Source organism: Populus alba, chromosome 2, assembly GCF_005239225.2.
Source record: "Populus alba chromosome 2, ASM523922v2, whole genome shotgun sequence".
Lineage (NCBI taxonomy): Eukaryota > Viridiplantae > Streptophyta > Magnoliopsida > Malpighiales > Salicaceae > Populus > Populus alba.
Genome location: NC_133285.1, coordinates 3,349,368 through 3,376,346, shown reverse-complemented (window position 1 = coordinate 3,376,346; position 26,979 = coordinate 3,349,368). Strand labels below are relative to the sequence as shown.

Genomic DNA, 26,979 nt, shown 5'->3' with positions numbered 1-26,979 from the left:
AGGTTAAAATTTAAAGATACCAGTGGAAGTGTAAATTTTCATAAATAATTTTTTTATTTATTAAAAGATCTGGATTAAACGGAACAAAATATAATGGCTTATGACGAAACATCTGACTGGCTAACATTATTATTTTATTTTTTATTTGGTATTGTGATAAAATTATTTTTAAGTATTTTAAATAAATTAATATAAAAATATAAAAAATTAATTTAAAATGTAAAATATTTTACAAACGGGCCTTTTCTCCCTTCAACAAGACATCATCCAAAATCAAAACCCATCACGCTTTGCCTCGCTTGAATCCGATGACCCCGTTTCATTTCTCTTGCCTTGTAAAAAATGTCATCTCGCTACAGGCCTCTCTCTAAACCAATTTCTCTTCTCAAATCCATCACTAACAAACCCAGCCTTCAACCCAAATCCACACCTTCTTTTCTCCCTACACGCCCTCCTCTCACAGTTTCAAGGTAAGCAATCCCTTTAAAAACATCCTTTCAATTTTGTTCAAGAAGTTCAAATTTTCTGAAATGGGTTTTCTTTAAATCAGCAAGATTTTAAATTTCGAATGTCGGGCATTGCAATTTAGGTTATTTTTCTGAAATGGGTTCTCTTTAAACTTGAAAAAATCTTAAATTGTGGCGGTTGGGTTTTGAATTCCAGGCCAGTTCCTCAACCGGGTGATATTCAATCTCTGCTTCCACTTCATTCGGCTGTCTCATCAGCTAGGCCAGTTCCAAGCCTGGGCAATACTTAGGAGGTAAGATTTACTATTCAATACCAACAACATTCTTTATTAAATTCAATAATACTATCTGAAGAGTGATACAGTACTCGCTATATACAGCGAGGACTTCACAGAGCTTGAATGGTGAGCTACTTGAAGAGCAACAATGCTCTAGGTGAAAACAAACCTGTTAGCTATTATAGTTAAGGAACCCTCTTAGAGAGCATGAACGTGGATGCTCTAGCACAATACAAATCAAGAAGCACGCCTCTGCAAAGAGGAAAAGAAAAAAAAAGGGTATTTTCGCGTACTAGCACCCATTAGCACAGGCTAAGAAAGTTTAGCACACTTTTGAAAGTCGAGTTTGTGAAGCCTTTGAGTAAAAGTGCATATCATTTCATGCTCTAAGATTTTGTTTTTCCTAAGCTTTTGTAAGGGCTCAAGATGCTGGTTCAAATGCTATTATGATGTTTAGAATTCCACTCTCCAGATGAACTATCCTGAAAAAAGTTCAGATGCCTGATAGTCTTGTTGTCATTTCATCCTGGGTTTGCCAAGAGCCTCAAAAAGAGTCTGATTCATGGCAGCAAAATAAATAATATTAGCTTTGGTGAAACGAGTAAGTGACTATTTGGTATCGCGTTTGAAACCGTGTTTGAGTGTGTTTTAAAAATGCATTTAGCTTGAAAAAACATTACATTGATGTTTTCTAGTGCTTTCCCGATGGTTTTGATGTACTAATGTAAAAAATAAAAAAACAAATCTGAAAAAAATTATTTTGATTTATTTTCAAGTGAAAAACACTTTTGAAAAACATCCTGCACTACAATACAAAACACACACTAAATAGGTTCTATCTATGAATTCCATATTGGTTAGTAAGAATTGGTTTGGCATCCACATAGTGACATTTGTTCTTTTATGTTAAGTAGGTTTCTTTGGCTAGGCACAATCATTGGTAGCAATCTATTAGTTGATGACTATAAAATTTCACATGAAGCTTTTTGACTTGTAATTGAATTAAGAATTATTTTAAATTATTTGGTTTTATATATTTGGATATGCGAAACTTTATTTCTTATTTTCATTAGGCAAACAGATCAACCTTTTCAGGAATTCCTGGGGGGAATTATTGGAGTTTGAACTTCTATTTGTTGCTATATGCATAAGAATTCATGGTATAAAGATGTCAAAGACTTAATCAGCCCCTCGTGGCACATCACTGCATCCTGATAACACATGTCATCCGATGAGCATGAATTGTGTTGTTCTTAGTTGTTTCCATTCTTGTGATAATGGAATTATGACTTTGGACAAGTCAATTACTATTTTACCAAATCCTTTTCAAACTTTGTTATTTTGCCATTTGTTTTTAAATAGTGCTGATTTAAAAAAAAAATCTAGAAAAAACACCTCTGGCTTAGGAGATGCATGTTGTCCAAATTAAATGACATACCAAACAACGCCTATTTAATCCATTACAAGCTTTAGAGTTCAGATAACCATGCTCAAAACTGTCATGAAAAGACTAACATTATGAGAAATCCCAGCACGGATACGCTACTTCCCCTTGTTTCCTCACCAAACAAAATTAAATCAGACCTGGATTAAGAGTTATCTGACTTTGGAACCTGGATCAATGACCTCTAAGAGCTTCAGCTACAGCCCATTTGGAAATTAGGGTCCCTTTTATCATAACAGGTTAGCTTGTGGTAATTAAATGTATTTGGGGATTTTAATTTTTTAATACCCTTTTTAACTAACAAGTTTGAGATTGATCGTTAAAGAAGTTTCCGCGGCTGAAATATCTGTTACAATTTCTGTTTCTGGTTCTACTTATTTCAATTCTGTTTCAACGCAAGCAACAATAATTTGTCCGGATGGTTTCAGAAAAAAAAATGAAATGAAAAAAAAGATGCAAGAAATCTCTTTCTCCATTGCAAGCCATCCCTAATCAACTCTCCCATCCACCACTGAAATTCCATGCCCTCTAGGTGATAAACACCGCCATCTTGCTATACAATAATGTACACTATAACACACGCAACCCATTTAGGAATTTGACCAATTCAGTCACGAAACTCCAGCGTCAATGTATTAAATTTGAAATCTTTCACTTCCTAAGAAACCCTGCTTCCATGTCAGAAATCTAAAATTCTGACTGTGTTGAAGAACAGGAAAGGTGTTTGTCAAGAACTAAAACACTTGAAGAAGAGCTTTAATTGGGTTGTGAGTGTTATCTGTCTACCGCTAGTGTCTCACTCTCCCCTTTCTGATTTTTTTTTTCTTTTTTCTTTTCAATAATCTGTGTTTTCTTGCTGTGGTGTTTGTGGTAATGATGCTTATATTCATGGAAGTTTTGTTAGAGAAACTGAAATTTTTGTTTTCTTGTTGCTGAATGTGTCTTGAATTTGCAAAAGGCGTGCTTGAATTTTCAAATACAATTAGATTTTGTTGGCAATGGAAATTCTTGGAAATCTGGTTCTACCATGTATCTAGGATTAATCTAGCATGTTAAGTTAAGTAGCATTTTTCCATGTAGAATCACCAAAACTATTCCTTTGTTACAATCATGAATCATGTATGATTTTTGAAGTATCCTATCCTTATCTTGCTCCATCCTATTCTCTATTCAACTCAGTCTTTTAAACAACTACCTTTTGCTGTTGAGCCTTGTACTTTGAAAATCCATTTCAAAATGCAATACTTTTCATGAACAAGATTCACCTGGTATAGCAAATCAAAGAATTTTGATCTGGGATTGTTCTTTATATTTGATTTTTTTTTATAATTTCATAATCCTTTTCCTAGAATTGATTTTGTGAAAAGTAAATTAAATTATCTTGCTGATGTGGACATCACATCATTTCACACATTGGCATCCACATCTGCAAATGACAGCATAAGCAATTTGTCAATAGTGAAGGCTCATACTTGATAATATTAAAATCATTTTCAACAGAGCCGGATGCTGGAGTTAGCCAAAGGATAACGGGAGTCTCCTAGATTAAAATATCCAAAACCCCTAATCGCTTGTGATTATAATGTTTGGAATTTCTTATGGAGAACTCTTTCTCTTGCTTGGGGCCACAGCTGCACTAATCGGTAAACATCTCCATCTATCTCAGCTGCATTTACCATACTTGCTTACAAGGTCACAATTGATGTGTAATGATTCCCCTTTTCTGATATTGGATACATGCAGGACCCAAGGATCTACCATTAATAGCCAGAACTGCAGGGAGATTAACTGGTCGAGCCATTGGGTATGTGCAGATGGCTCGTGGTCAATTTGACTCTGTTATGCAGCAATCACAAGCTCGCCAGGTACCTCTTTCCCCTTTAAAAAAAGTTCAATTGTAAAAAATTAAATGGGAAGCTGTGTAATTATTTACACGACAGATTCTCTAACAGACATGTATTAAGAAAATATGTCTGTTTCATATGCTCTCTATTATTTTGGCTATTCTTAAAAGCTACAGAAAAGCAGTGGAATTCTGATAAAAAAACAGGGAAAAAAGAAAAAGAAAATAGTTGGAAAGGTTGAGGAAACATAGACTTCCTGAACTGTAAGAAGCAAACACAATCTGCAATTTTTTGGATTAATAAGACAGAACAACCATTTGTTTTTCAAGAGCAGAATAAGTTATATCTAGAAAACCCAACTTTCTAGGCAGTTAAAAAGGTGATGTGATGATTTTCAATGTGGTATTTTATTATTTTGAAGATGGGTGCTTTTGAGTTACTGGCTTTTGTGCTTTAGGTTCACAAGGAACTTCAAGACACAATGGCTCAACTTGATGCTATACGCCATGAAATTCGAAGCATATCTGTCTTGAATCCTGGTCCATTAACTCGGAGACTAGTGGATAATCTTGACCCTCCGCCTGCTACTAATGGTATTTTTATCACCTTGTCATATAAGTTTCCAAGTTAATTATTCTTTCTTCTTGATTGTCCAAGTTTCTAATTCTTGTTAGTTTTTCTGGAGATTTAGCCAGTGGTACGCCTGAAAATGCAGATGCAGAGAATGTACCAAACCCCACAATTTCCAAGGTTTATACTGAACAAACAGCTGGAGAAAGTTTACCAACAGCTAATATTTCCAAGGTTCTTACTGAGTGATCTTCCTTTTCTTATCCTTTGATGCTTTATTTATGAGATTATCATGTTCACACTCCTTTTAACTCTCTTATGTCTTTCTAGGTTTCTGGTGCAAGAGTCTCAGATTCATGTGATTTGCACAGCCAGGCCACTGCTTATGCAAGATTGGCTGAATCCTCAGCCCTGAAAACTGGCCCAGTGCACAGTGGGGCAGGTGAAGGGGAGTTGACTAGTGATATTGGTCTTTTAAATGTTTTGCCTGTGTCTGCTGAAAGCACTGGGCTTTTGCCAAATCGTCAAGGTTACGATCTTTACTCAACTTTGGTTAGCATCTGGCATTTTGCATGAAGCTTTGATGGCCTTTTCTCTCGTGTATACAGAAATTTCTGTTGTGCAAGTGTGATTGGTGCATTGAGTTAGTATGTGAGGACGAACTATCAATATGGTGTCAGACAAACAATTAGATATTCTCTCACCTAAAACATTTCACTTTTGGCACCCTCATCTTTAATGAAGCGCAAATTAGAACATAAATAGTTGTTGCTTGTGGTCAAAATTATAGCATATTTATGCTTACATTTCCAGTATATTCTTCATAAATCTGCAAAAAATGCTCCTTATTCATGAATAGTTGCACGAATGGTTATTTCTTGTATATGACTGTTGTCATTTCTGCTGACTTGTATGTATATGGAGGACCTTTCATTTAAATTTGACAGAAGCACATGGATTCTCGCTCTATAGTTTTCATTTTGATGTTAAAAGAAGCTTATGGATTTGCTTGCAGGTGCTGTAAACGGATCTGACATTGTGCTGGAGGCTATACTGGAGGCTGAGGTGGCTCACAGTGCCAAAGATTTTTTCGCACAGCCCACAAATCAGATCAAATATGATGAGAGGTAGCATTTAATAATATGCTCCTGCTTTTGCTAGAAAGGTCACCAGTTGCAGATAGCGTTTTAAAAAAGGATGCTTGATTTTCAAACAAGATCAAGGATGAAACTTCAGATGATTGATACTTTCCAATGGCAGCCTTGGAAAACACAGGCTGTTTCTTAGCATGGATTGACAATAAGTACTCTGCAAGTAATTTATGTGCGTAGGAAACCTATTATATAGACTTACACAGGTTTTTGTATATAAGCATGGATTTATCTTCTATGAATAAGCCATTTTACTCGTAGATTTTGTGCTTCCCATTGATTATTCTTTGTGCCCGTTAAACTTAAAAAAATGCCAAATGATTTTAGTTCAATTTCTCCAACTCTTGCTGCCCGACATGTAATTATAAAACTGCCTGGTGGAGCTGTTAAGAATCTAGTTAAACATGTAGATACGGCAGGATGATCAGCCAAACTTTTGGATGTATTCCACCAACCCAGTACTTTGCTGTATGGACCTCAAGAAGTTTTGTTCAATTTCTGCCTATCATGAATTTTGGAGTTTGTACCTGTTCGTTAAAGATTTCAAATATTGTTAGGCAAGAATCCAAGAAAGTATGATTGCTTGTCAAATGATGCAATAAGTGGCTACCCAACTTGATTTTATTTACTATGTTCATCATTATTGTTGTGATTTCTTCAACTTTGTATTCAAGAATACTTTGAAACAATTATTTTCTCCGACCTTCATTGTCCCCACCATCTTGTTAGTGGAAAATTAACCTTTCAATGCCTGACGTTTCATTGTGTATCATTTATTCATATAAAGGATAAGATCCTTGCTCGGGCACTGCTGCTTGATTCTTGACGTTGCCTCGTTTTTCCTGTGTTCTCGTTTCGCTGACCTTGCCCCTCTACTGATCTCAAAACCGAAAGAAAAAATACCTCGCCCCTCTAAAATCTGCCACCGAGTTCCGCCATCTGAAAGATTACCGGTCAACGCTGATGATTTATTTTAATGCACTCATTCTCATTGTGCATTTCCCCTTCCACTGTTCCGTGCATTAAAAGAAAAAAAAAATCATTTCTTTTTGCAAGTCTTTGACGTGATGGTTTCTTGACACCGGACTGCACGTCCACGAGGGTGTCTATTGACATAGGCCCAGCTCTCACGGCGTAAACTGGCCTGCATAAGAGTGAGGGATAGATGCCCGCATATATTGAAAAATTTTGAATTTTTTTTAATTTAAAATTAATATTTTTAGAGCATTTTGATATGCTAGTATCAAAAATAATTTTTAAAAATTAAAATAAAATTATTTTAATATATTTTTAGGTAAAAAATTACTTTAAACCATTATTACTACCACAATTCCAAATAAATATCTTTAAAAAAAATTAAGTACTGATTATGCATTATGCAGTTATTAATGAAATAAATACGAACCCGAGAAAAATAAAATATACTAGAGGTAAAACTATATGTAATTCGGAATGAGAAAAATTGTATGTGATTAAAAAAGAGTAAAAAGCTCAAGAGAATGGTTATATAGGAACATTAAATGAATATTATGTGCATCATTTTTTTTTTCTTTAGTTTAGCTATAAAATTTGTGATGCCAAATCACGCACGTACTGAGATTAAAACCGTCCTTTTGTATAATGCATAGTACCTTATAGCTTAACCTTGAAAAATCAATTCAAAATATGCAAGGAAAATGACCTCCCGTGTTCCAGCATTTCCTCCGGAACCGTAAATAAAGATGATAATTTAATTTGAATTTGATGAATAATAATTAAATTTAAATAAATAAGTATTTTTATATCTAATGAATAATAAATGAGATTTGGATGTTGTCCAACCCAACCGAACCTGGCATAAGATATATATATATTTACATATATATAAATATATTTTTTTTAGTACAATATAATATATACAGACCTTAATATTAACTTAAATATATAAATATAAATAATATTTATTATCTTATTATTTAATATACATATACATGCTTCAAATATATATATTTTAACTATTTTATTTTTTTCTTAATTAAAAAATAATAAATATTTATTAAATATTCAAAATACAATAAATAATTTATAAACAATAAATAAGATATAAATATCAAATAATCCGATACACGGATACCGTTGCCATCCCTGTCCGGAAAGGGCTTGAGCATGTAGTTTGCTGGGTGGGTCCACGAGCACGAGAAAAACGATACCGTTTGTCGATAAACCCAAGCAGAATGGAAAGTGGTTAGAAATGTAAATTAACGCGTTCCCTTTACATAAAGCACAACATTTTTAGTCAGGATAAAAGCCACTCCTTTTTGCCCCCCCTTGTCCCTTCGCTCTCAGGACTCTTCGCCAGGCACTAGCTGCTACCAGCAGTATTACAAAGCAAGCCAAAGCAAAGCGAAAAGCTGAAACTTTGAAAGCCGAGGTACTTAGCTAAAAAGAGAAGGGTTGCAAATAATCCCTGAAAAGGTATACGGAACCAATTCCATTCATGAAATGAACTCGTTTCTATTATTAAAGTAGAGATCAATTTATTAACCAATTAAATTCTTTTGTTTGGAAGATATTCATGTTTAATATCATGATTACGGTTGTTTTTTAAAGTGTTTTTTTATATTAAAATATATTAAAATAATTTTTTTATATTTTTAAAAAATTATTTTTAAAATTAATCTATCAAAACAATCTAAAAATATAAAAATAAAAATTAACTTTTAAAGCACGAATATAATCATATAGCCACGTTTTCAAGCGCTATTTAAGGTATCGTAATCTAATTGAGTTGTAATTTGAAATGTTTAGAGATGAGTTAAAATATATTATTTGATTATATTATCCTTTTAGAGTACGTATTTTCCTGACAAGTGTACCCTTGGTCCCTTTCGGTCAATTTTATCTTTATCGACAAACATCTGAAATTCACAATACAGCTTGTGAGAAGTCATTTTAACATCATCTTTATCATAAAAGCAAAAAAGAGAGAGGAATTTACATGACTATAAATATGATATAATTGTATTTACTAAACTTGGATTTGAAAGTCAACTTATTATAAGAATTTAGTTATTGACTGTACATATTTGTTCAAGTTGATTGTTTTTTTTAATAAAAATGAATTAATATTATTTTGATTTTTTAAAAACTAACAATTAAGTTAATTAAGTGAACCTCATCCAAGTCAAACTAAGAATCTATTCAGAAATGTGGTATAAACTATAATCCCTCAAATTTTGATTTTTTTTATATTTTCATATTATTTTTATATAAAAAATTTTATTTTTCTGTTTCAAGCGTTTTAAAAAATATATATATTTTTTTTTTGCTTTAGATTATTATTTTTTTTGATATTTTTAGATTATTTTAATGTGTTAATATTAAAAATAATTTTTTAAAAATTAAATATATATTATTCTAATATATTTTTATATAAAAAACATTTTAAAAATTAACCCTAACAAAAAAGAATAATGTAACTCTAAATTGATTTTAAAAAAACTTCACCCACTCAAAATAACAGCAATGCCACGTAGTTTTAAATCGTACATAACATAATAATGAGAAAGAAAAAAACATGTATATTTTAGAAGCAACGTCAATGATCTAAAGTCAAATAGTAAAGTTATCCACTAAGAGATATTTTAATGTTCTACTAATTTTCATTCTTTATACATAACTGCTTTGATTTTATAAAAGTTAAAATAATTTATTTTATTTATTTATGGAGACTTATTTTCATGTAAAAACTCGTAATTATATATATATATATATATTAAATATCAATAAAAATACTTTTATTAAAACTATAACTGTTTTTTAAAAAACCGCAGTAAGAAAACCCATAACAAAACAGGAGCGCAAACAGGAGACTCATGTGTTGCGCGAGTGAGATTCTTTTATCGAGGGGTAGTCTAGGCACTGTGAATGTCAAGAGTTATCAGGCCAGAATTCTTCAAATAAATCACACCTCCTCTCGTGTGATTATAAAAGAGAATTGATTTCCGTACATATTTGTAAGCAGTTGAATTCAATCCTTTAGAGTACAGTTCTTTCAAAACACGAGATCTGGCTACAATTTAAGTAGTTGAAATCGACTCCTGCCAAATCTTTCATGCCCCAAACATGCCGTAAACCTTCCAATTAAAACGGTTTTGCATGTAAATGGATGCTCTTTTGAATCCCTAACTCGCTATCTCCACTCACTTTGACTCCTCCCAGACCTACTCCAAATGGCCAATAACCCAACCGAACCTCCAACCGATGATTTCCTGCAGGAAATTCTCGGGATGCCTAATTTTGCTTCAGCTGAAGCTGGCTTGGTTGGAGCTGACGCTGCCTTGGCTGGCGCTGCTTCTGCTCAAGCTCCTATGATGCTTCAGCTTAGCTCCGGTGATGGTTCCGGCCACATCTCCGCACTCGGCGGTGCTCCTGGAGGCGGAGGCGCGGGATTTCACGGGTTTCCGCTGGGGCTTAGCTTGGAGCAGGGGAAGGGAGGGTTTCTGAAGCCCGAGGAGGCGTCCGGGAGTGGGAATCGGTTCCGTGATGATATTGTTGATGGTAGAGTTAGAAATGTGAGTGAAAGTTAATTTTTTTTTGCAGTATTAGTTTACTTTTCTTTGGAGCGAAATTATTATTTTTAAAGTTTTTTAAAAAAGGAAAATAGTGATCTTATTAAAACTATTAATTTAGAAATTGAAGACATGCAATTCAAAAGCCAGTTTAATTTCTCTTAATTAATCATTATTTTTTTAATCATTTTTTATTTCCCTTTCAATGCTTGTAGCTCTTTCCATTAGAGTGTAGAGAGAGCGTGAGGGAGAAAAAGGAATTCATATAGAGACATAAAAGTAGGTGGTTGATCTTTGGAGGTTACTGTAGTGAGATTCCAAGATGTGTATTTTGACAAAGGAAAAGAATAGGAAGCTGGTTGTTGTCGGTCCTCCTTTGAGTGGCTAAGACTGATTACTTTGATACACTTATATACAAATGTTTCCTAATCTATAGTTTTCTTTCTCCTTCTAAGGTATAATTTCTTTTTTCTTTTTGTATGATCATGGTCAGTAAAGGAAAATTAAGTGATACAGTGGAAATAGCATTCGGGGGGCTGTAGTGGATCTTTACCAGTTCAACATTATAGCTGGCTGATTGGATATTTTTTAGTTGACAAATGATTTCTTGAGAAGTCAAACATGTGGGGTGTTGTGGGGTTTGATTTTGCTGGATTGGACAATTGCCTAATTGTGAAATTGTCAGCTTTTGAAGCTGGCATGCAAGGAACAGTGAAGGAGCAGGGATTGCGTGTAATAGTTGAGATAGAGAACAGAAGAAAACTTGATTTTTCTCAAGTGAAATCCACCCAAGTTTTCAGATGACGTTAAATTGAATCAGTTTTTCTGCTTCAATAAGAATCATATATTTTCTTTGGTTTATCTAGTAACAAATTCTAACAGTGTAGTGGTTGGTCAGGATACACCTCTCACGTGAGTGATCTGGATTTGATCTGTTGTAGTCCAATCCTAATGGTGAAAAACATTCATTGCATGGTCATATATGCTATATTCTTTCAAATTACTGTCAATCTATGCACAAGCACCATAATTAGCTGATGTATTCTAATATCTAGATTAGTCAATATTTTCTAGGAATTGCCAAATTATACCTAACGTTTCTTTCCTCTCTGGTGTTGTCACAATACCTTTGATTTTTAATGTCTGTTGTTATCTTTTCTCACGTGATCAACCATTGTCGGGCAGTTTGTTGTTTCACTCATACATATTTGGTTTCCTTTTTTTGCAACTTTATGTTTTTTGGGATTGGAGGATTTAGTGGAGCTGGTGAAATAGCCTATCCTTTATTGTAATCTGTCTTTGGTAAGATCCTCATATTTTTGCAGGTTTTTCATGGTCAACCAATGCCCACAACAGTCACTGCAGCTACACATCCACCAGCAATGCGCCCAAGGGTCCGTGCTAGGCGAGGTCAGGCCACAGATCCTCATAGTATTGCTGAACGGGTAAGGTTGATGTAGTATGCACGATAATGTTAACCATGGAAATAGCTTAATATAGCATGCACAATAGTGGTAAACATGGAATGATAATATTGTCATGACTACACATGGCTCTAGAAGAATAAAGTATACAAATTGTTCCTTAGTTGTGGGAGGACTAGAGAGACTGCAACTTGAGCATTCATGTTAAGGAGTAAAATATAGGCTCTGATTAATGTTCAAAGTTCAAATTATTATTTTTTATTAAGATTTAATTGGGTTGAGTCCTGGCAATTGTATTTTAAATGAGGCTTTTTGTTGTTTGATCAGTAAGTGGTGTTAGTGAAGAATCAATGCAAGTATTCTAAATGTAGCTGGTTCATGATTAGCATGCCTAAAATGCTGTGTTTATGAATCTATGATGATAAATCTAATCCATATCTCTCTGGAAAATCTGGTAAAAAGGCCTTCTATATATATATATATATAATTCTGGCAAGAAGGCCATCAGTGTGATGTTTATGATCTTATTAAAATGTCACAACACTAATGCTTTGGTTTGAGGGAGTTATCTCACTGAGAGTTGAGGTTTCAAACTGACTAGTTTCATCATTACAATCAATCTTGCTGGGAACCTACTTATCTCAAGGTTTTGACATGGATTACATTGTGTTGAATTGAAAAAGCATCCATATACTCTTCTTTTGATGGGCATGTTTCCATGTGATTTTGACTATCACAACCTTTATACATCAAGAAGGATTGTTAGGCTCATATTATGATGTTTTGAAGGGTTAGAGAGGACTTGAGTGTTGGCTCTTGAGTTCATTGTTCTTTTCTCATCTTTCAGATTTCATTTGTCTTTCTCCATAGAAATTGCACTGTTGTTCTTGATCTTTTTTCCCCTTTTGTCACAGTTGCGCAGAGAAAGAATAGCTGAAAGAATCAGGGCATTGCAGGAGCTGGTTCCTAGTGTGAACAAGGTCAGTGTCTTTCCCCTTGCATAATTTCAGAATGGGGTTGCTTTCTGCACTCCAGGAAAAGCATTTGGCAATTCATTCTTGCTTCTTTTGTTGGAAGGAAAAAACATTAAACAATTAATGAAGTACAAATGAATTTATTTTTGACCAAGTGGATTGTTCTTTTCCTGAATCAAGTTGTTTGAAAATAAGTAGGGCTCGTCAAGTTGAGGTTAATGATTTTAAATACTATGACAACTTTATGGTTTCAAATCTCTGGTCTGTTTTCAGTAAAGAAATCCACCATAGGGATGGTTGGTGGTGGTTTGTAAGAGGTTTACTTCATGGTGGTTGGTCTTGTAGTTATGCTGGATTATCTGGCAGTGGCAATGACTTGTCTTGCAGCCTTAATTACAGAACATTATGGGCCTGCCAAGATATTCAAACAAGATGGCCTAGACCAAATATCTACTGCTTTCTGTACTTATCACCTCCTAGGTGCTAAATATGTGGCAATGTGTGGTGGTAACAGAGTCCTACTACCGAGACCATTATAGAAAAGCTGCCCTATTTGACAAGGGAGAGGGAGTTTGAGCATCAGACTGCAGTTTGCCAATGCAGTGGAGTTTCATTTGTGTTCAAAAAAATTGCTTATAAAGTCTAACAATTAACCTTTTTACAAATTGGGAATCAACTAATATATAAAAATTGTATGTGTTCAAGTGGAATATGAAAAATTCAATATAGTGTCATGTAGTTAAAATGGTTAATTTTGCTGAAACTGCTAGAGTTATACATGATGATTAGTTTTAGGCCTATGATCAAGTTTGCCTTAACCGTGCGCATCTATGACAATTGATTAGATTCCTCTTCTGCTGGTGGCAAATGCATTGACATGACTTGAGCACCTTGACATAAATTATATGAGCATTTGGCCATTTGCCAGAAGTTTGTTGTATTCTTCTCAGAACTGTTTGGGGATTATGGATTTAACAGAATATTTGTTGGTATATCCAAGAAATCACATCTGAGTATAGATTTCCTTCCGTGCATATGTTTGATCTAGCTGGACTTGACTGTCCACGAGGATACAGGATATTTTGTATTTTGATAGGTTCATCTGTGTCCTGACTCCTACACTTTCAAGTCTTTTTCCTACTTTTGGCTTCCAATCAATTGCTGTGATGGAAATGAGAATGAACTGTGTATTTGAAAGTCAAAAAATGGATCAAGCGATAAGTACTAGAAGGGAAAAGAAAAATATTTTTTTTACATATGGCATGTGTAAGGTTCCAATGGAGCATGATTCCTCTAGTTTATAGGTGGGGATTTATAGGTGTATTGTTCTAGGAATATGGCTATAGAATGAGTGGTTTTGGTTGATCAAAGGAAAGGAAGGTTCACAAAGCATGACAGTTGCTTCTTTCTCAAATCCATCCTCCATCACTGATGCATAATTTTTTTGTACAGACAGATCGAGCCGCCATGCTTGATGAAATTGTGGATTATGTGAAGTTTTTAAGGCTTCAAGTAAAGGTATGATCTCTATATTTCCATTCTCAATTGCATAATCCTTATTCAGCCAATATCTTTATGGCGAACATCAATATTCTTGTGTTTGTGAAGTGTCAAGAAGATTTTTAGTCACTCTTTCCCCCTTTCTACTCCAATTTATGTTTGAGAATAATTGATTATGTCAGTCAAGGTTCTGATGATTGCTGAACCAATGGGTGATTTTAGCAAGAGTCATTCTTTCATCCAATCTAAACAGGCTTTTATGCCAGAGTAGTGGTGGTGTGGTGTCAGCTGTTTAGAATATAAAAGACAAATTATTTGTGGTCAGTTGTTTAGAATATTGATTATGGTCTTTCACATAAATTATGAATTTCCACTTGTCAGTTAATTTTAGATTCCCTTTTGTCTTGGGTGTCCACTTTTGTTCTTTGATCCTTCCATTTCTGAAACAAGTTTTTTTTTTGTCTTTAAATATTGTTGGTACTTTTGTGGTAGAATTTGTTGCAAGGAAATGAGAGGGTCATGTATAGTTTCCTCAGGAATATTTGGATGCTCATAAATTTTAATGAATGACAATATCTTCACTATAAATGACAAATTATGAAATGAAGATTGCCTGGAAAAGGTGAATTATTATATGTTATGCAATTAAAGTTTGAATATTCAGTGTCTTGTTTAGGTACGTACCTCATTCATTGGGAAATGAAGTGCTCACACAAACTGTAATGAATTTATTAATTTCCCCTTTCTTTCCATTTCTAAATAATGACACATCATCAATTTAACAGGTATTAAGCATGAGTAGACTGGGCGGAGCTGGTGCTGTTGCGCCACTTGTAACCGACATCCCACTATCACCAGTTGAGGTAACAAGGAAAAGATAGTGTTTATGGAGGATAATTCACTTCCTTTCCCTTTTGCACCCAGGCAACTGTGCTCACTCCTTTTACTATAGGATGAAACTGGCGAAGGCGGAAGAAACCAACTGGCGTGGGAGAAGTGGTCAAATGATGGCACTGAAAGACAGGTAGCTAAGCTAATGGAGGAAAATGTTGGTGCTGCCATGCAGTTTCTCCAATCAAAGGCTCTTTGCATCATGCCCATCTCACTAGCCTCTGCAATTTACCACACACAACCACCAGATACCACCACTATTGTGAAACCAGAAACTAACCCCCCGTCATAGAACCGTGGAAAGGGGGGAGCATCCCGTGGTCCAGTTTAAAAGTCACCAAATGCTTAGGGTCCCATTCCTTACTTGTCCCGTTTCAACCCCCACGATCAAATGTTCCCCGAGTTTCAAATTGCAATCAAAGTCAGATGCCATAGTTCTTGCTTTTTCGTTTTCTTTCCAGCCTTTTTTCAAAACGGGGTTCGATGTCTATGCCTAAAAGAGTGCAGGCGCTCTGCAAGTTCAAGAGAGAGGAGAGTTTTCAAAGCTCGCATGACATGCTCTTCTTTTGGAATCAGTGGTGGGGGAGTGGAAAATGATTAAAGCACTTTTCTAGTGGAGCTCAATTTTTTTGTAGTGGGTTGTGGGACCTTGTAAAAGAGGTAGACTGAAAGTAAATACTATTATTGTAATAGTGTATTTCAGAGGAAATGGAATGCAAAGGTAGATGTCTGGTTGTTTCAATATGCTGGGTGTTCTAGTCCAACAGAAAATGATGGTTGCTACTTTCTTTAAAAAGTGCGCGTGGGGTTTCAAAAAGCAATTTGACTTCCTTTTCTCCTGAATCGTTATTGGAGGATGAAATCATTGGAGAGAGACATATCCATTGGGAGATTTGGGCTGTGTTGATTACCGTTGCTAATCCGACTGTTTTGTTAACACAGCCATCTTCCTGGAATCATAAAATGCTCGTTCAGTGCTAATGTGTACTTGAAGGGCAGGCAACAGAATCCTTAAAAGAGGGGACTTCGATTCAAGTAGGAAAAAACTCAAACGGCTTATGTACGCGTCATTTAGATGCTGGTCCTTTTTCCCTCAATGCCTCAGCAAATCCGACGAGTATCATCAGACATTGCTATCAAATATTTCCTCTTCTTGTTGCCCGTGATTAACGGCACTCAGGTCTGTGCAACAGCAAGTATCCGCAGCAATTCTTGTACCTGCGGTGCTATGTGAATGGATTCATTAAAGGGAGTGTTTTTAATGTTTTTAAAATATGATTGTTTTTGAAAATGTTTTTATTTGAAAATATATTAAAATAATATATTTTTAAAAATTATTTTAATATAACATATTAAAATAATCTAAAAACACAAATAATATTAATTAAAGCAAAACAATAATAAAAATTTTAAAAACACTTTAAAAATATAGAAACAAAGGTAAGACGTTTTAAAACAAAAGAGTTGCAGATATAGATTTAGTTTTCGATTCCTCCGTTGACCCTAATCCAACTCTTAACCTAATACAGAAGTGGGCTGGTCAGTTACGACAAATGAAGCAAGTCACTACATCCACGCTTATATCTAACCTCTGCAAATATGTTCATGTCTATCTATCGTCATTGATATCCGCATTTTAGTCGCACACTACAACTTGGTCATCACCATCCTCAAATCCTACAACGAAAATGGACAAATGCCTATCACTTTCAAGGCACTACAGGAGACAAGTTGATAAAGCAGAGAGCTGACATCATGATAATCTATCATTTGTTTATACTATTTGTTCGTTCCGGATGAGGTGGAAACACAGTCCATTCCAAGTGCGGAGTACCGCATCAAATCACGACATTGGTGAACATTCCTCTTAAGGTCAACAAGCTCAAACAGTCAACCAATTTGGGTATCCAGTTTGCTGGATGGCTCAGTTACCATATAGGGATAGCTCATAGATCCAAGAAACAAAGCTTGTGGACATGCTAGTTGCTACTGAGTACAGATCCTCATGTCAGAAAAGAAAAGAAAAGCAAAGAAAAAAGCAAGGAAAATATTAAGCTCCAAATGACAAACTCATGGGAAATCTGGGTTTCTCTCTCCCTCGTTTCACTTCAGAATCAACAAAATTTGACTCGTTATCATATGGTGGTTTTTTCTGTTCCTTTTTTTTTTTGGTGCCCCGAAGAAACATCTTAGGGATGGTTTTAGAATTACATTTTATGAGCCATGCCATACCCAAGTGTTAACAACAAACTGTTTTCAGTGCCACCATAAAAAGGCAAGCCCTCAACCACCTACAGATTTTATGAGAATCCAAGGACATCAATGATCTGTTAAGCCATTTCACAACTTGAAATTAGCAGTTGCATGGATTTAAACATCCACCAGAAACCAGGCAGGCAGGAAAATACAAAAAAATGGTTACGCTTAATGAAACAAGAGCAAATCATCAAGTAAGCCAGAAAAACTCCATTTTTTGCATTATTTGAGACGACATTTACCATAGCTTTAGCAGGCATCAAGATCCCGACATGGAGGAGGTTTTGGTTCTCCGTGCAGAGTAGTATTGCCTCCTTCTGGTCCACACTTAGTGCGTTGTGGGTTTTGTGTGCCATGCTGGAATGCATAACAGAAATTGAGTTTACAGCAATAATAGCGCTGGTCATATGAGAAATAAAAAACCCCAGGGAAAAGTAAAGATAATCAAAATCCCCTGCCAGTAGTCTTACCGGTGGCTTCTCCCCCTTTCTTAGCATCTCAACTATCTCAACCACTCGTTTTGGAGTAACATCTTCCTGCAGTTAAAATGAAAGACCAGCATAAAATTCTGAAAGTTTTACATCATCTGAACACACGAATACTCAACTTTTAAGGACAGAGGGATTATCATTGACCCACGTAATAATTGTAAGTATATCCTTCAGATCCATTGGAGTAATCGGCGACTGTAATCATAGGAGCATTTACGCAACATCCCTGCAGAAAAGCAATAACTAATATCACACCATGCATCCATAACAAAAGATGGTCAAGAGTATCATAAAAGACCTGTATTTCATTATCCATGTTCACATAGTTTTTGTGCTTTTTAAGTTGATGGATTGCCACCCCTTAACCACCAATTGCCTGTGAAATTGGGTTTGATCTCTCTGCTAAGATGGCAAGAGCCTTTACAATCTAAGCTAATCAATATGTTTGCGTTTGATCACCTTCTAATACCCTTATACAATTCCATGCGGAGAACTGGGCAATCCATAACAAAATACCCATAATTTCTGTTGCTAGTTTTCGTCTTTGTATTTGTTAATTAGAACTCGAAGATTTCAACTAAACCTAGCAATAAACACATTGAAATCCATTTTCCAAAAATTTCATTGGAGCATCCAGCATGGATGTAGTTCTTTCTAATTACTGAGTCCTGATTCAAGTACAACCTAAGGAAAACAGCACTTCGTTTAATAAAGATGGATGAAGAAATACTCACCATACATTCCATTTCTCCAACAGAGAAAAGGCCATCCTTGGTTACTTCTACACGTTAAAAATTGGAAGCAAGGGTTTATTCTCCAAATCTCAAGTCAAATTCTAAATAACAAGTGATCCACTATAATGTGAAAGAAGCCAAGCATGTTATTTAGAACTCACCATTGCGCTTCACTCCCAAGTGTTTTAGTAATGCATCTTCAATTTCCCGTGAACCTCGTATCATACATGGTGTTGTGCCACAAACCAATAGATGATATTTGCCCACCTGAAAAACCAATTAAAGAGGCTCGTGAAATTGCACTACGCATACGTAGAGAAAGCAAGATGTAAAAAAGGATAAATTTTCTTACAGGAGACCGGTTGAACATTGAGTAAAACGTTGCAACTTCATACACACGGATAGGGGCAACTTCTATTACCTTAGCCACCTAGAGGATCCACAAAACATTTCAATACTGTTAATCATATATCAGTCTGCTTTCCAGTACGATTATCTTTCTTTTAGTCACATGAAGATATCCAAAAATTTGAAATTTACAGCAAACAGGTTTAAAAACTAAGAAAAACAAAGTGGCAACACATGTTAGCAAAACAAGTTCGTGATCTGATTATATGAACCAAATAATCCAGTAAATCTCACTGAAACTCAGAAGGAAAAATAATAAAATATTTGATATAAAATAATACAATTCATGGCCATCTTGGGTTTTTATCAATCTATCCATTTATGTTCAAGATATCAATTATTTTGCATCTCCTATAATTTTGTGCTCTACAAATAAGAACAGCGGGACAAAAAGAATGTCACACCTGCTGAAGAAGGAATACTATACATAGTGCCAAGCACAAAACCATCCTCAAACTAAACAGGGTAGCTTTAATGCTTATTCTACTAGGTTATTTTTTTCCCCTGATAGATTCAGCAATATTAGGGACAACCTTCAAGAAAATAAATTGGCTCCAAGCTTTTTTTTTCCTTTTTTTGGTTTTTTTTTTTTTTTTGGGTTTGATGGTCAGGAGGTATCCCAAGCCTAGCTTGGCTGAATCTCCATCGTCCAGTCACAGGCATGCCATCTATACCAGGATTATGGAGTATGAAATTCACTAGAAAATAGATCCTCATAACTTGGCCTTGGAATTGAAGAATGGTTGACAAAGTGGGGAGCATAGCCACAAACCCTTGTGGTTATAGCAAGTTGATAAGACAAAATGTGATCATTTGTGAATTTTGGATACACATATCCAATTGCTTATGTGATTAAGAAATGCATTTTCTAGTTCTCCATTAGCTTAGGGTTGGGGGGTCTGATAATGTCAAATCATGATTTTGGAGGATTTTTTTAGCTTGATTACCATTGGAAAAGTCATGTGAAAAGAGGGGGGAAAAACAGTAACTATGGCCAGATTTACCCAACTTCGAACCAGATGTAATCCCTAAATGATTTGACAACAGACAAGCAACCAACAAACTGTTAACACAATATGATAAAATATCATATAACATTTCATTAAAATAGAAAGGCGCCATGATATGTTAGCATCCAACTCTCACCGCAAATATTTTGTTTACCACAAACATATCAAATGTGCCATTAAATTCCCTGTGTTTAAAAAGACTAGTTCAAATTTACTGCTAGAAGTTTATAAATGTGAATTAAAATCAGTATTGTTTGTACATCATGTCCACTTACAGCATTCATTGCTGAAACAGGAAGCCATCCTCCATGCTGTTGCTGTGCAAGATCTAACAGAGGAATAACTGCAGATTGCTTGTAGTTGGATGGATAGTGAGATATTATTTCTTTAACCTGACATCAGAGGTTGTGAAAAATGAAATGTTAACATCATCTGAACATTAATAGACAATCAGTTAAGAGAACAATCAATGTTTTTGGTGAAGGGAGTTAAAGATGGGGTCTAGGCAAGCTTCTGTTAGATTGAGATTCCATGGTTATAAAGGCCAGTATTCATACTTTGATCGACTGCCCTGCTACTGCAATACAAGAATACAAGGCTAATTGTCTCACCCATTCATACTAATAGAGAAACCCTTCATGCCTACAAGCCACTTAAAAATTGGATATGAAATGCTGATTTAAGGAAACAAAGTTTTATCCTTATGAATAGCTAATTTTTTTTGGTGAATTCGTAAGTGCATGATCCTAACATAATTGAAGAATGTAAACAGTTGTCTTTGTGATTTACAGAATTTTAGGTACAAGCTGCTGATGTTATGTTTCACTCTCATCTTCCTCATAACAATGATGAGATCATTATATCACCATGGTCACATTAAAGGAGAAAGAGCTACAACCAACAAAATTGTCTGTACATGTTTAACAGTCAATCTACCAAAACAAGAAAAAAAATTACCAAAACTCTCATTGAAGACAGCAGAAGAGGAGAATTATTGGCCATGTATGAATACATTACTGTATGGCCAACAGTAATAACAACCCCCAGAAAGAAGCCTGCTTTAAATGCAAAGAGTTCACTATCATCTACTAACACAGAGTTTTAACTCCTACAAAAGTTGTTACATCAGCACCACAAGAGAGGAAAAGAAGTTACAGCCTAGGCACCCTGCGAGTTTCACACAATAATATCCCGTCTCACCCTCCAATGCAGTTCCTCTATGAAACTGAAGAAGAAGGTCACCGAATCATAAATTGTTTTTATCGATCACCTTTCTCATATATTTGCTAAAGGCAATAACCTTCTTCAAGGCCATAAACGACGCTATTAACATACCAACAAAATGATCACTCCATGCCAAAGTCTCCTATAACTAACCAATATTCTGCACAAAGCATTTAATTCCAAACCTGCATTTATCATATAATACTCCCATTTCAGTGGCCCAACTTACATAGCATCATCATAATTGTAGATTCTTCTGATGTACAAGGTCATTACCTTCATGACCAGGCTCTAGTTTAGTAAGGCTATCCATCTTGCCGCACCCAATAGCTTGGCAGGAGACAGTTTCTAATTTCTAAACAACCCAGGCCAAAGCTTAAAATACACTAAACTTGGCTTGTCTCCGCCGATTACTAGTAATAATTATGAATATAAATGATCAAGATTTATTGACAATACATGCAAAATTAAGTGAAAAATGCCATATACACAGACCGAAAGAAAAATAATAAGAGTGAATTACTTAAAGATTAAAATTATTAGCTATTTCACATTACCTTCTCATTGTTCGCCGCCGTGAACTCCCATGGAAGGTCCGGATTGTTATCCGGAGTATTAAGGTGCTGCGCCAAACCCCAATTTCATTTCACACAACAGTAATTTCAAAAATAAATAATGAAAAATTCAATGCAAACAGTCAAAATTTCGTAGCAGGGAGGATTGGTGCTTACATAGTTCAAGGCAGTGGAGAGGGATCGAGAAGCCTGTGGAAATGAGAGAAATGAGATCGAAGGAGGCGATTGGATGCAGAAAAAAACGATAGGAAATAAAAATCGAAGGAGAAAACCTGAGGAGTTAAGCGGAGAGCTTGACGGATCTCGAGAAGACGCGTGGCTCCGAGACGAGCTAGCATTTTCGGGGGACGCTGAGCTCAGTGGAGTGTGAAGACGATTTGGTTGGGTGGGACGATGCTGGTGATATTGACCACAAATCCGAGAGAGGAAATGAATGAAGCCAGCATGTTCCGAGTATGATGCGTGTACAAGCCGATCGGCGAGTGGTAGGCGAGCTTCTGTTTTCGTCAGGCCCATTAATCTAGCCTGCTCTTCGAATCTGGACACGTGAAGATTGGTGGATGTGGATTGTTTAAGGCCCGGCCCATAAAACATAGAGAAGCTGTCCTCTCTTTTTTTTTCTTTTTTTTTTTCCGGATTTCTAAAAATAAAAATAATAAATGAGAATTTAATCAGTTTTAATGTGATTTATAGATTAGATAAAGTGACACACAGTGGATTATCTGGAATATGATTAATTAAAACTTTATTTTAAATTTATTATTGTTTTATCAATTTTCATAGAGAATTTTTTCATATTAAATTAAATTGGATCAGATTTGCCCTAAAAAAATTTATTCCTTTTTTTAATCAAAATGTATTTATTAGCAGGATATTTTCCATTTATATTGCATTCTATGTTTAATTTTTTGTCAACTCATATTAATATTTGGAAAAAAAATTAATCCAAAGTTCTTTCTAAAACAATTATTTTTATACAAGTTTATTAAGTTTTTTTTTTTATAAATAACCTTTTGTGAAAGACAATACAATTAGATAGAGTTACAGGTATAAACTAATTGTAAAAAAAAAAGAAAATTTGGTCACATTAAAATTACTTTTAATATTTAAAAAGTATTCAGCAATAATGGAACAAGTAGAGAATGCTAGGGTGAACAAGAAAAATTTGAGTAGAGCTGAATCTAAATATTAGCTAAGTAAATGTCCAGAGTAGTTATGAAATGGTGAGGGGAGGGCTCCAATTAATAAAAAAAAAACCCACAATCTTTTAAGGTTATCCTCCACTTGAATAAAAAGTAAATAAATAAATAAATACAGCGATAATAATTTGATTTTTGGTCGCCGCAGTAAATAGAAGAGAAATCCTCTATAATTTTTATTTATTTATTTTAAAGAGACTAACAGATCCATTTAATATAAATTGTTTTGAAATAAAAAACAGGGTGCTAGTACGGATCGATGCCAAGCCCAAAGACAATGCCAAAACTGAAACTAGCCCATCTTCCTCGCGAAAGGGGACACCATTCATCTCCTGAACAAGGATAACCAGAAGAGTGCGGTGAAAAGAGGAGCCAAAAACCCTTGAAAGATATTTTCCCGCAAAACCAAACTCCCCACCGCATTCACAGTATCGGCACCTTTAAAACTCACCGTTTCATGGTCATTCACTGCCATAAAGTCTAAATCTAAATCACAGCAAGACCAAAATGTTTCAACTTCCAACAATGGCTCTAGAGCAAACACTAGCATTATCATCAACAGCTAACCTATTTTTTTCCATTCCAAAAAACCCTCTCACAAACATCAAAATCCCTACTTTACCCCTAAGCCCCCTCTCCTTCTCCTCTAAGAAGTCCCTCCCCAAACGCAGCTTGAAATGCTCCATTGACTACAGAGACAACCACTACAGTCAAACGGTTACGCATGCTAAACCGGCTGAGATTCAATGGAACAAGGAGCTCTGTAACTCGGTGCACCTCATCGGCATCGTTGGGATCCCTGTAGAAATCAAGCACCTCCCCTCCGGCAAGGTAGTCGCTTGGACTCGACTTGCTGTCAAGAAATCTGCAACCGATACCTCCTGGTAAACAAAATGCACATATGCAAAACATAAGTGACGTTTTTTTTTAATTTAACAAGTTGAATTTTGTACTTTTAATTATTTACAGTTGCATCTGCGTAGCCTAGAAATAGGTACATTTAATGGCATGTGTTCAGTATCTGTTACCTTTTACTTGTAGGGCTCTGTCACACATCTGTTTCCTGCTTTCCTGTGATATTACAAGCATTGCAGTTTGCTTCACAGGGTTTAAATTTCATAAACCCTTTATGGAAATGATAATGCTTGTTTCCCAGGATCAATTTGACTTTCTGGGATGAGTTGGCCCAAGTTGTTTCTCAGCATGTAGAGAAAGGCCAGCAAATATACGTGTCTGGTCGTCTGATTTCAGATTCAGTTGAAAATGATGATGGGAAGCTGCAGACCTACTACAAGGTTCTGTTATGGTCATATGTGCTTCTGGGCTAGTTTTTTTAATAAGCTTATACAATTGGATTTTTATCTTGTTCCAACTTCTTGCAGGTGGTTGTCCAGCAGCTGAATTTTATAGAGAGGAGCTCTCCGACAGGATTATATGACCGAGGCTTTAATAACATGGAAGCTGGTAAATCACATGTCTTTTATGACATTAGATTTCGAATGTAAAGTTATTGTTTGGTTGTTGACGTTATTTGATGTTTAACTGCCTGCAGGTAGAAAGTTTGGTAATAACACTGCAAATGACATGGGTTCCACAGAAGAACGGTGGCAAGCATTTTTTGCTAGCCCTTTGGAGTGGTGGGATAACAGGAAGGACAAGGTAGTCGTCTTAGTTAATAAATTGGAAAATGCATGCATACATATGCTTCTTGCCATCGTGTTTGATTGGAAAGTTCTTGAGTGCTTGTATTTGATGCAATGATCGTTTTGTGTTTGTATGTTCCGAAAAAAATTTCTTCGTGCATTAAGATTCTGTTTTTTTGTTGTTCTGTTAATCCATTTTCAGTTTATGGTGTTTTTCATAATTGTTTATGAAAATGGATCAAGAGGCCTGAAGTAGTCTGCCTTTTTGTTAATACTGCATGAGGACTTCAAATTGATTGTTTGCTGTTTCATATTCCTATATGCTTCATTCATTATGTTAATTCACCATTATTTCTTTGATTGACAGAGGAACCCAAAATATCCTGATTTCAAGCACAAAGACACTGGAGAAGCTTTGTGGGTTGAAGGCAGGTACAATCCATCCTGGGTGAAGTCACAATTAGCTATATTAGATGAAAGAATGGGGTCTCTTCGTGATCAGGACTCTAAGTTGCGTTTAAGTTCAATGTCTGGTGATGATTTCTTGTCCTTGTCATAGCGTGTAGTGCTTTTCTCCCCATTACTGGTGTCACTTATGGTGGAATTCCTGCTTATCAAGTTATTTTCCCTCTTTATCTGAGGTAATTTTTGAAAGATCCAGAATAGGCTTTGTATTTATATCATGTGATGTAGAAATATATTGACTATGAGTTGTAAGTTTAGTCGTGGCTTTTGAACCATTTAGAACCTGAATCAACATGCTTTTTCTTCGTTTTGGCCTAAAGAAACATGTCCAACATGGACTGGTATTTCTTCATGGATTTAATCAGGAGCATTATATAGCGTATTCTATGTAAGATTGGATTATTTTAGTGTGTTTGCATGAGTGCTTGGTTGGACCTCAATCCATCCAGCTTGGATTCAACTTGATCTATTACTACCATGGGGTAAGTAAAGGAGTAGGATGTTGGAGCTAACATAATTAAGGAAATCAACACGATATTTGTTGAGATATGCATGAAATGCCACGTCAGAGTTTTTGTATATGAAGATGGACACATAACCCCTGGCTAAGACTTTAAACCCCTGGCTAAGACTTTATATTTAGCAGCGTCATACCTGAGCTCTTGCTCCTTTACTACGTCCTCAACAATCATATTTGACGTTTTGTGCTTTGCTCACTACTAGTAGCTTACAATAAAAGTAATTCGAGAAGACATGACTGATGATGAATAGATGCCTCTGTTGTCTTAATCGCAATGTTTCTGTTATTCACAATGATAAGAGATACTCTTTCAGCTTTTTACTAACTTGCTCTATTGCAACTCAATGTCCATAGATGATAGAGGTAGCAAGGCTTCAAGAATACAGAAATTCTAGAACTGGTAGCAGCTCTAGTGTCTCCTCCCTAACTACCATTTAGAATAGGAGGGAATCAAAGAACTTTATTCTCCTATCAACAATCTCTCTAGTTATTGTTGATGACGAGTTATAAATACTGAAATACGTGTCTCACCGGATCATCTTTCTAGATTTTGTTGCCCTCTCTTCCTAAAACTGGAAGTTTGCCAGAGTCATAATCATGTGCCTGCCCTTTTTTTCTTTTCTTTTTTTTTATCTTGGTCTTGCATATACGTCAACTTTCAATCTGAATGTTAGTAACGTATACGCTCATAGAATCGGGTAAAGCCCTTCCAGGCAATCTGGCTTGGATGGGATTCATTCTCTCTAGCAAATTGGTGGAAAGGTATGTGCAATTTTTCTGTACTTTCCTGAAAACCCAGTTTCAGCTCTTCTCTGTATTAATGAAGTGTGATGTTAGCATCCATCCTTGTAAATGATCATCTAGGTATTTAGTGCTCGAACTGGTTTTTTTTATTGGACTTACCCCCATTTCTCCCTGTTATTCCAAAAACAATATTTGTTAGATGAATTGAGATGTATAGTTTTAGATGGACCTAATGTGGAATTAAAATGCTCTCAAAGTAACTCTTCCTATCGTGGGATTGAAGAGGGTATGAATTCCTGCTGGAATTTCTCTTTTGAACCATCAATGGAAAAAGGAAAATATTGTTGGAAATAAGGTTTTGGATTTATATCAAAGTCCATTCAATCTCTCATTCCCCTACAAATGCTATGCCTCATGCATATGACGATACCAAATCTCATTTAGACTATTAAGCATAAAAAAGAGCCTCAATTACCAAGTAAAAGCAAATATTTTCTCTCTCTCTGTTTCTAGCACTGAATATTGAGCACTAGTATATGATTCAGAAAAGAAAAAAGTATAATCTTTTGTATCTGTAGTGTAATTGATACATATCCAAATCTAGGAAGAAAGCGATA

At 35.4% G+C, this 26,979-nt stretch overlaps 4 protein-coding genes across 11 annotated transcripts; 3 read left to right on the top strand and 1 right to left on the bottom strand.

Annotated features, from left to right (window-relative positions):
* Nucleotides 1–261: 261 nt before the first annotated feature.
* LOC118049302 (uncharacterized) lies at nucleotides 262–6,026 on the top strand. Of its 6 annotated transcripts, none has more exons than XM_073407251.1 (8): nucleotides 262–470; nucleotides 664–760; nucleotides 3,690–3,832; nucleotides 3,933–4,054; nucleotides 4,491–4,626; nucleotides 4,719–4,837; nucleotides 4,934–5,155; nucleotides 5,619–6,026. In XM_073407251.1, exons 3-8 carry the CDS (start codon nucleotides 3,772–3,774, stop codon nucleotides 5,625–5,627), a joined length of 669 nt encoding a protein of 222 aa, XP_073263352.1. In that variant the 5' UTR covers nucleotides 262–470; nucleotides 664–760; nucleotides 3,690–3,771; the 3' UTR covers nucleotides 5,628–6,026. The 6 variants fall into 6 exon arrangements, with proteins under 6 accessions (XP_073263352.1, XP_034915140.1, XP_034915146.1 ...); XM_035059249.2 differs by having other exon boundaries at nucleotides 267–470; nucleotides 4,934–5,132; XM_035059255.2 differs by having other exon boundaries at nucleotides 271–470; nucleotides 4,725–4,837; nucleotides 4,934–5,132.
* Nucleotides 6,027–9,673: 3,647 nt separating this feature from the next.
* Nucleotides 9,674–15,835, top strand: LOC118049301 (transcription factor UNE12). The gene is made up of 6 exons (XM_035059248.2): nucleotides 9,674–10,307; nucleotides 11,630–11,749; nucleotides 12,643–12,708; nucleotides 14,155–14,220; nucleotides 14,988–15,065; nucleotides 15,155–15,835. Exons 1-6 carry the CDS (start codon nucleotides 9,966–9,968, stop codon nucleotides 15,383–15,385), a joined length of 903 nt encoding a protein of 300 aa, XP_034915139.1. The 5' UTR covers nucleotides 9,674–9,965; the 3' UTR covers nucleotides 15,386–15,835.
* LOC118049300 (NADH dehydrogenase [ubiquinone] flavoprotein 2, mitochondrial) lies at nucleotides 14,650–22,261 on the bottom strand. 3 transcript variants are annotated; one of them, XM_073407692.1, is made up of 11 exons: nucleotides 22,064–22,261; nucleotides 21,948–21,980; nucleotides 21,774–21,839; nucleotides 20,268–20,384; nucleotides 18,927–19,004; nucleotides 18,736–18,841; nucleotides 18,575–18,621; nucleotides 17,989–18,066; nucleotides 17,820–17,885; nucleotides 17,592–17,706; nucleotides 14,650–16,770 (listed from the first exon to the last, which is right to left on the bottom strand). In XM_073407692.1, exons 1-10 carry the CDS (start codon nucleotides 22,127–22,129, stop codon nucleotides 17,599–17,601), a joined length of 765 nt encoding a protein of 254 aa, XP_073263793.1. In that variant the 5' UTR covers nucleotides 22,130–22,261; the 3' UTR covers nucleotides 14,650–16,770; nucleotides 17,592–17,598. The 3 variants fall into 3 exon arrangements, with proteins under 3 accessions (XP_073263793.1, XP_034915138.1, XP_034915137.1); XM_035059247.2 differs by lacking the exon at nucleotides 14,650–16,770 and adding an exon at nucleotides 17,167–17,384; XM_035059246.2 differs by lacking the exon at nucleotides 14,650–16,770 and having other exon boundaries at nucleotides 17,333–17,706; nucleotides 22,064–22,260.
* A 1,000-nt stretch (nucleotides 22,262–23,261) lies between these two features.
* LOC118049299 (protein OSB1, mitochondrial) lies at nucleotides 23,262–25,404 on the top strand. Its single transcript, XM_035059245.2, has 5 exons — nucleotides 23,262–23,874; nucleotides 24,147–24,285; nucleotides 24,373–24,454; nucleotides 24,543–24,649; nucleotides 25,001–25,404. Exons 1-5 carry the CDS (start codon nucleotides 23,498–23,500, stop codon nucleotides 25,190–25,192), a joined length of 897 nt encoding a protein of 298 aa, XP_034915136.1. The 5' UTR covers nucleotides 23,262–23,497; the 3' UTR covers nucleotides 25,193–25,404.
* Nucleotides 25,405–26,979: the final 1,575 nt, after the last annotated feature.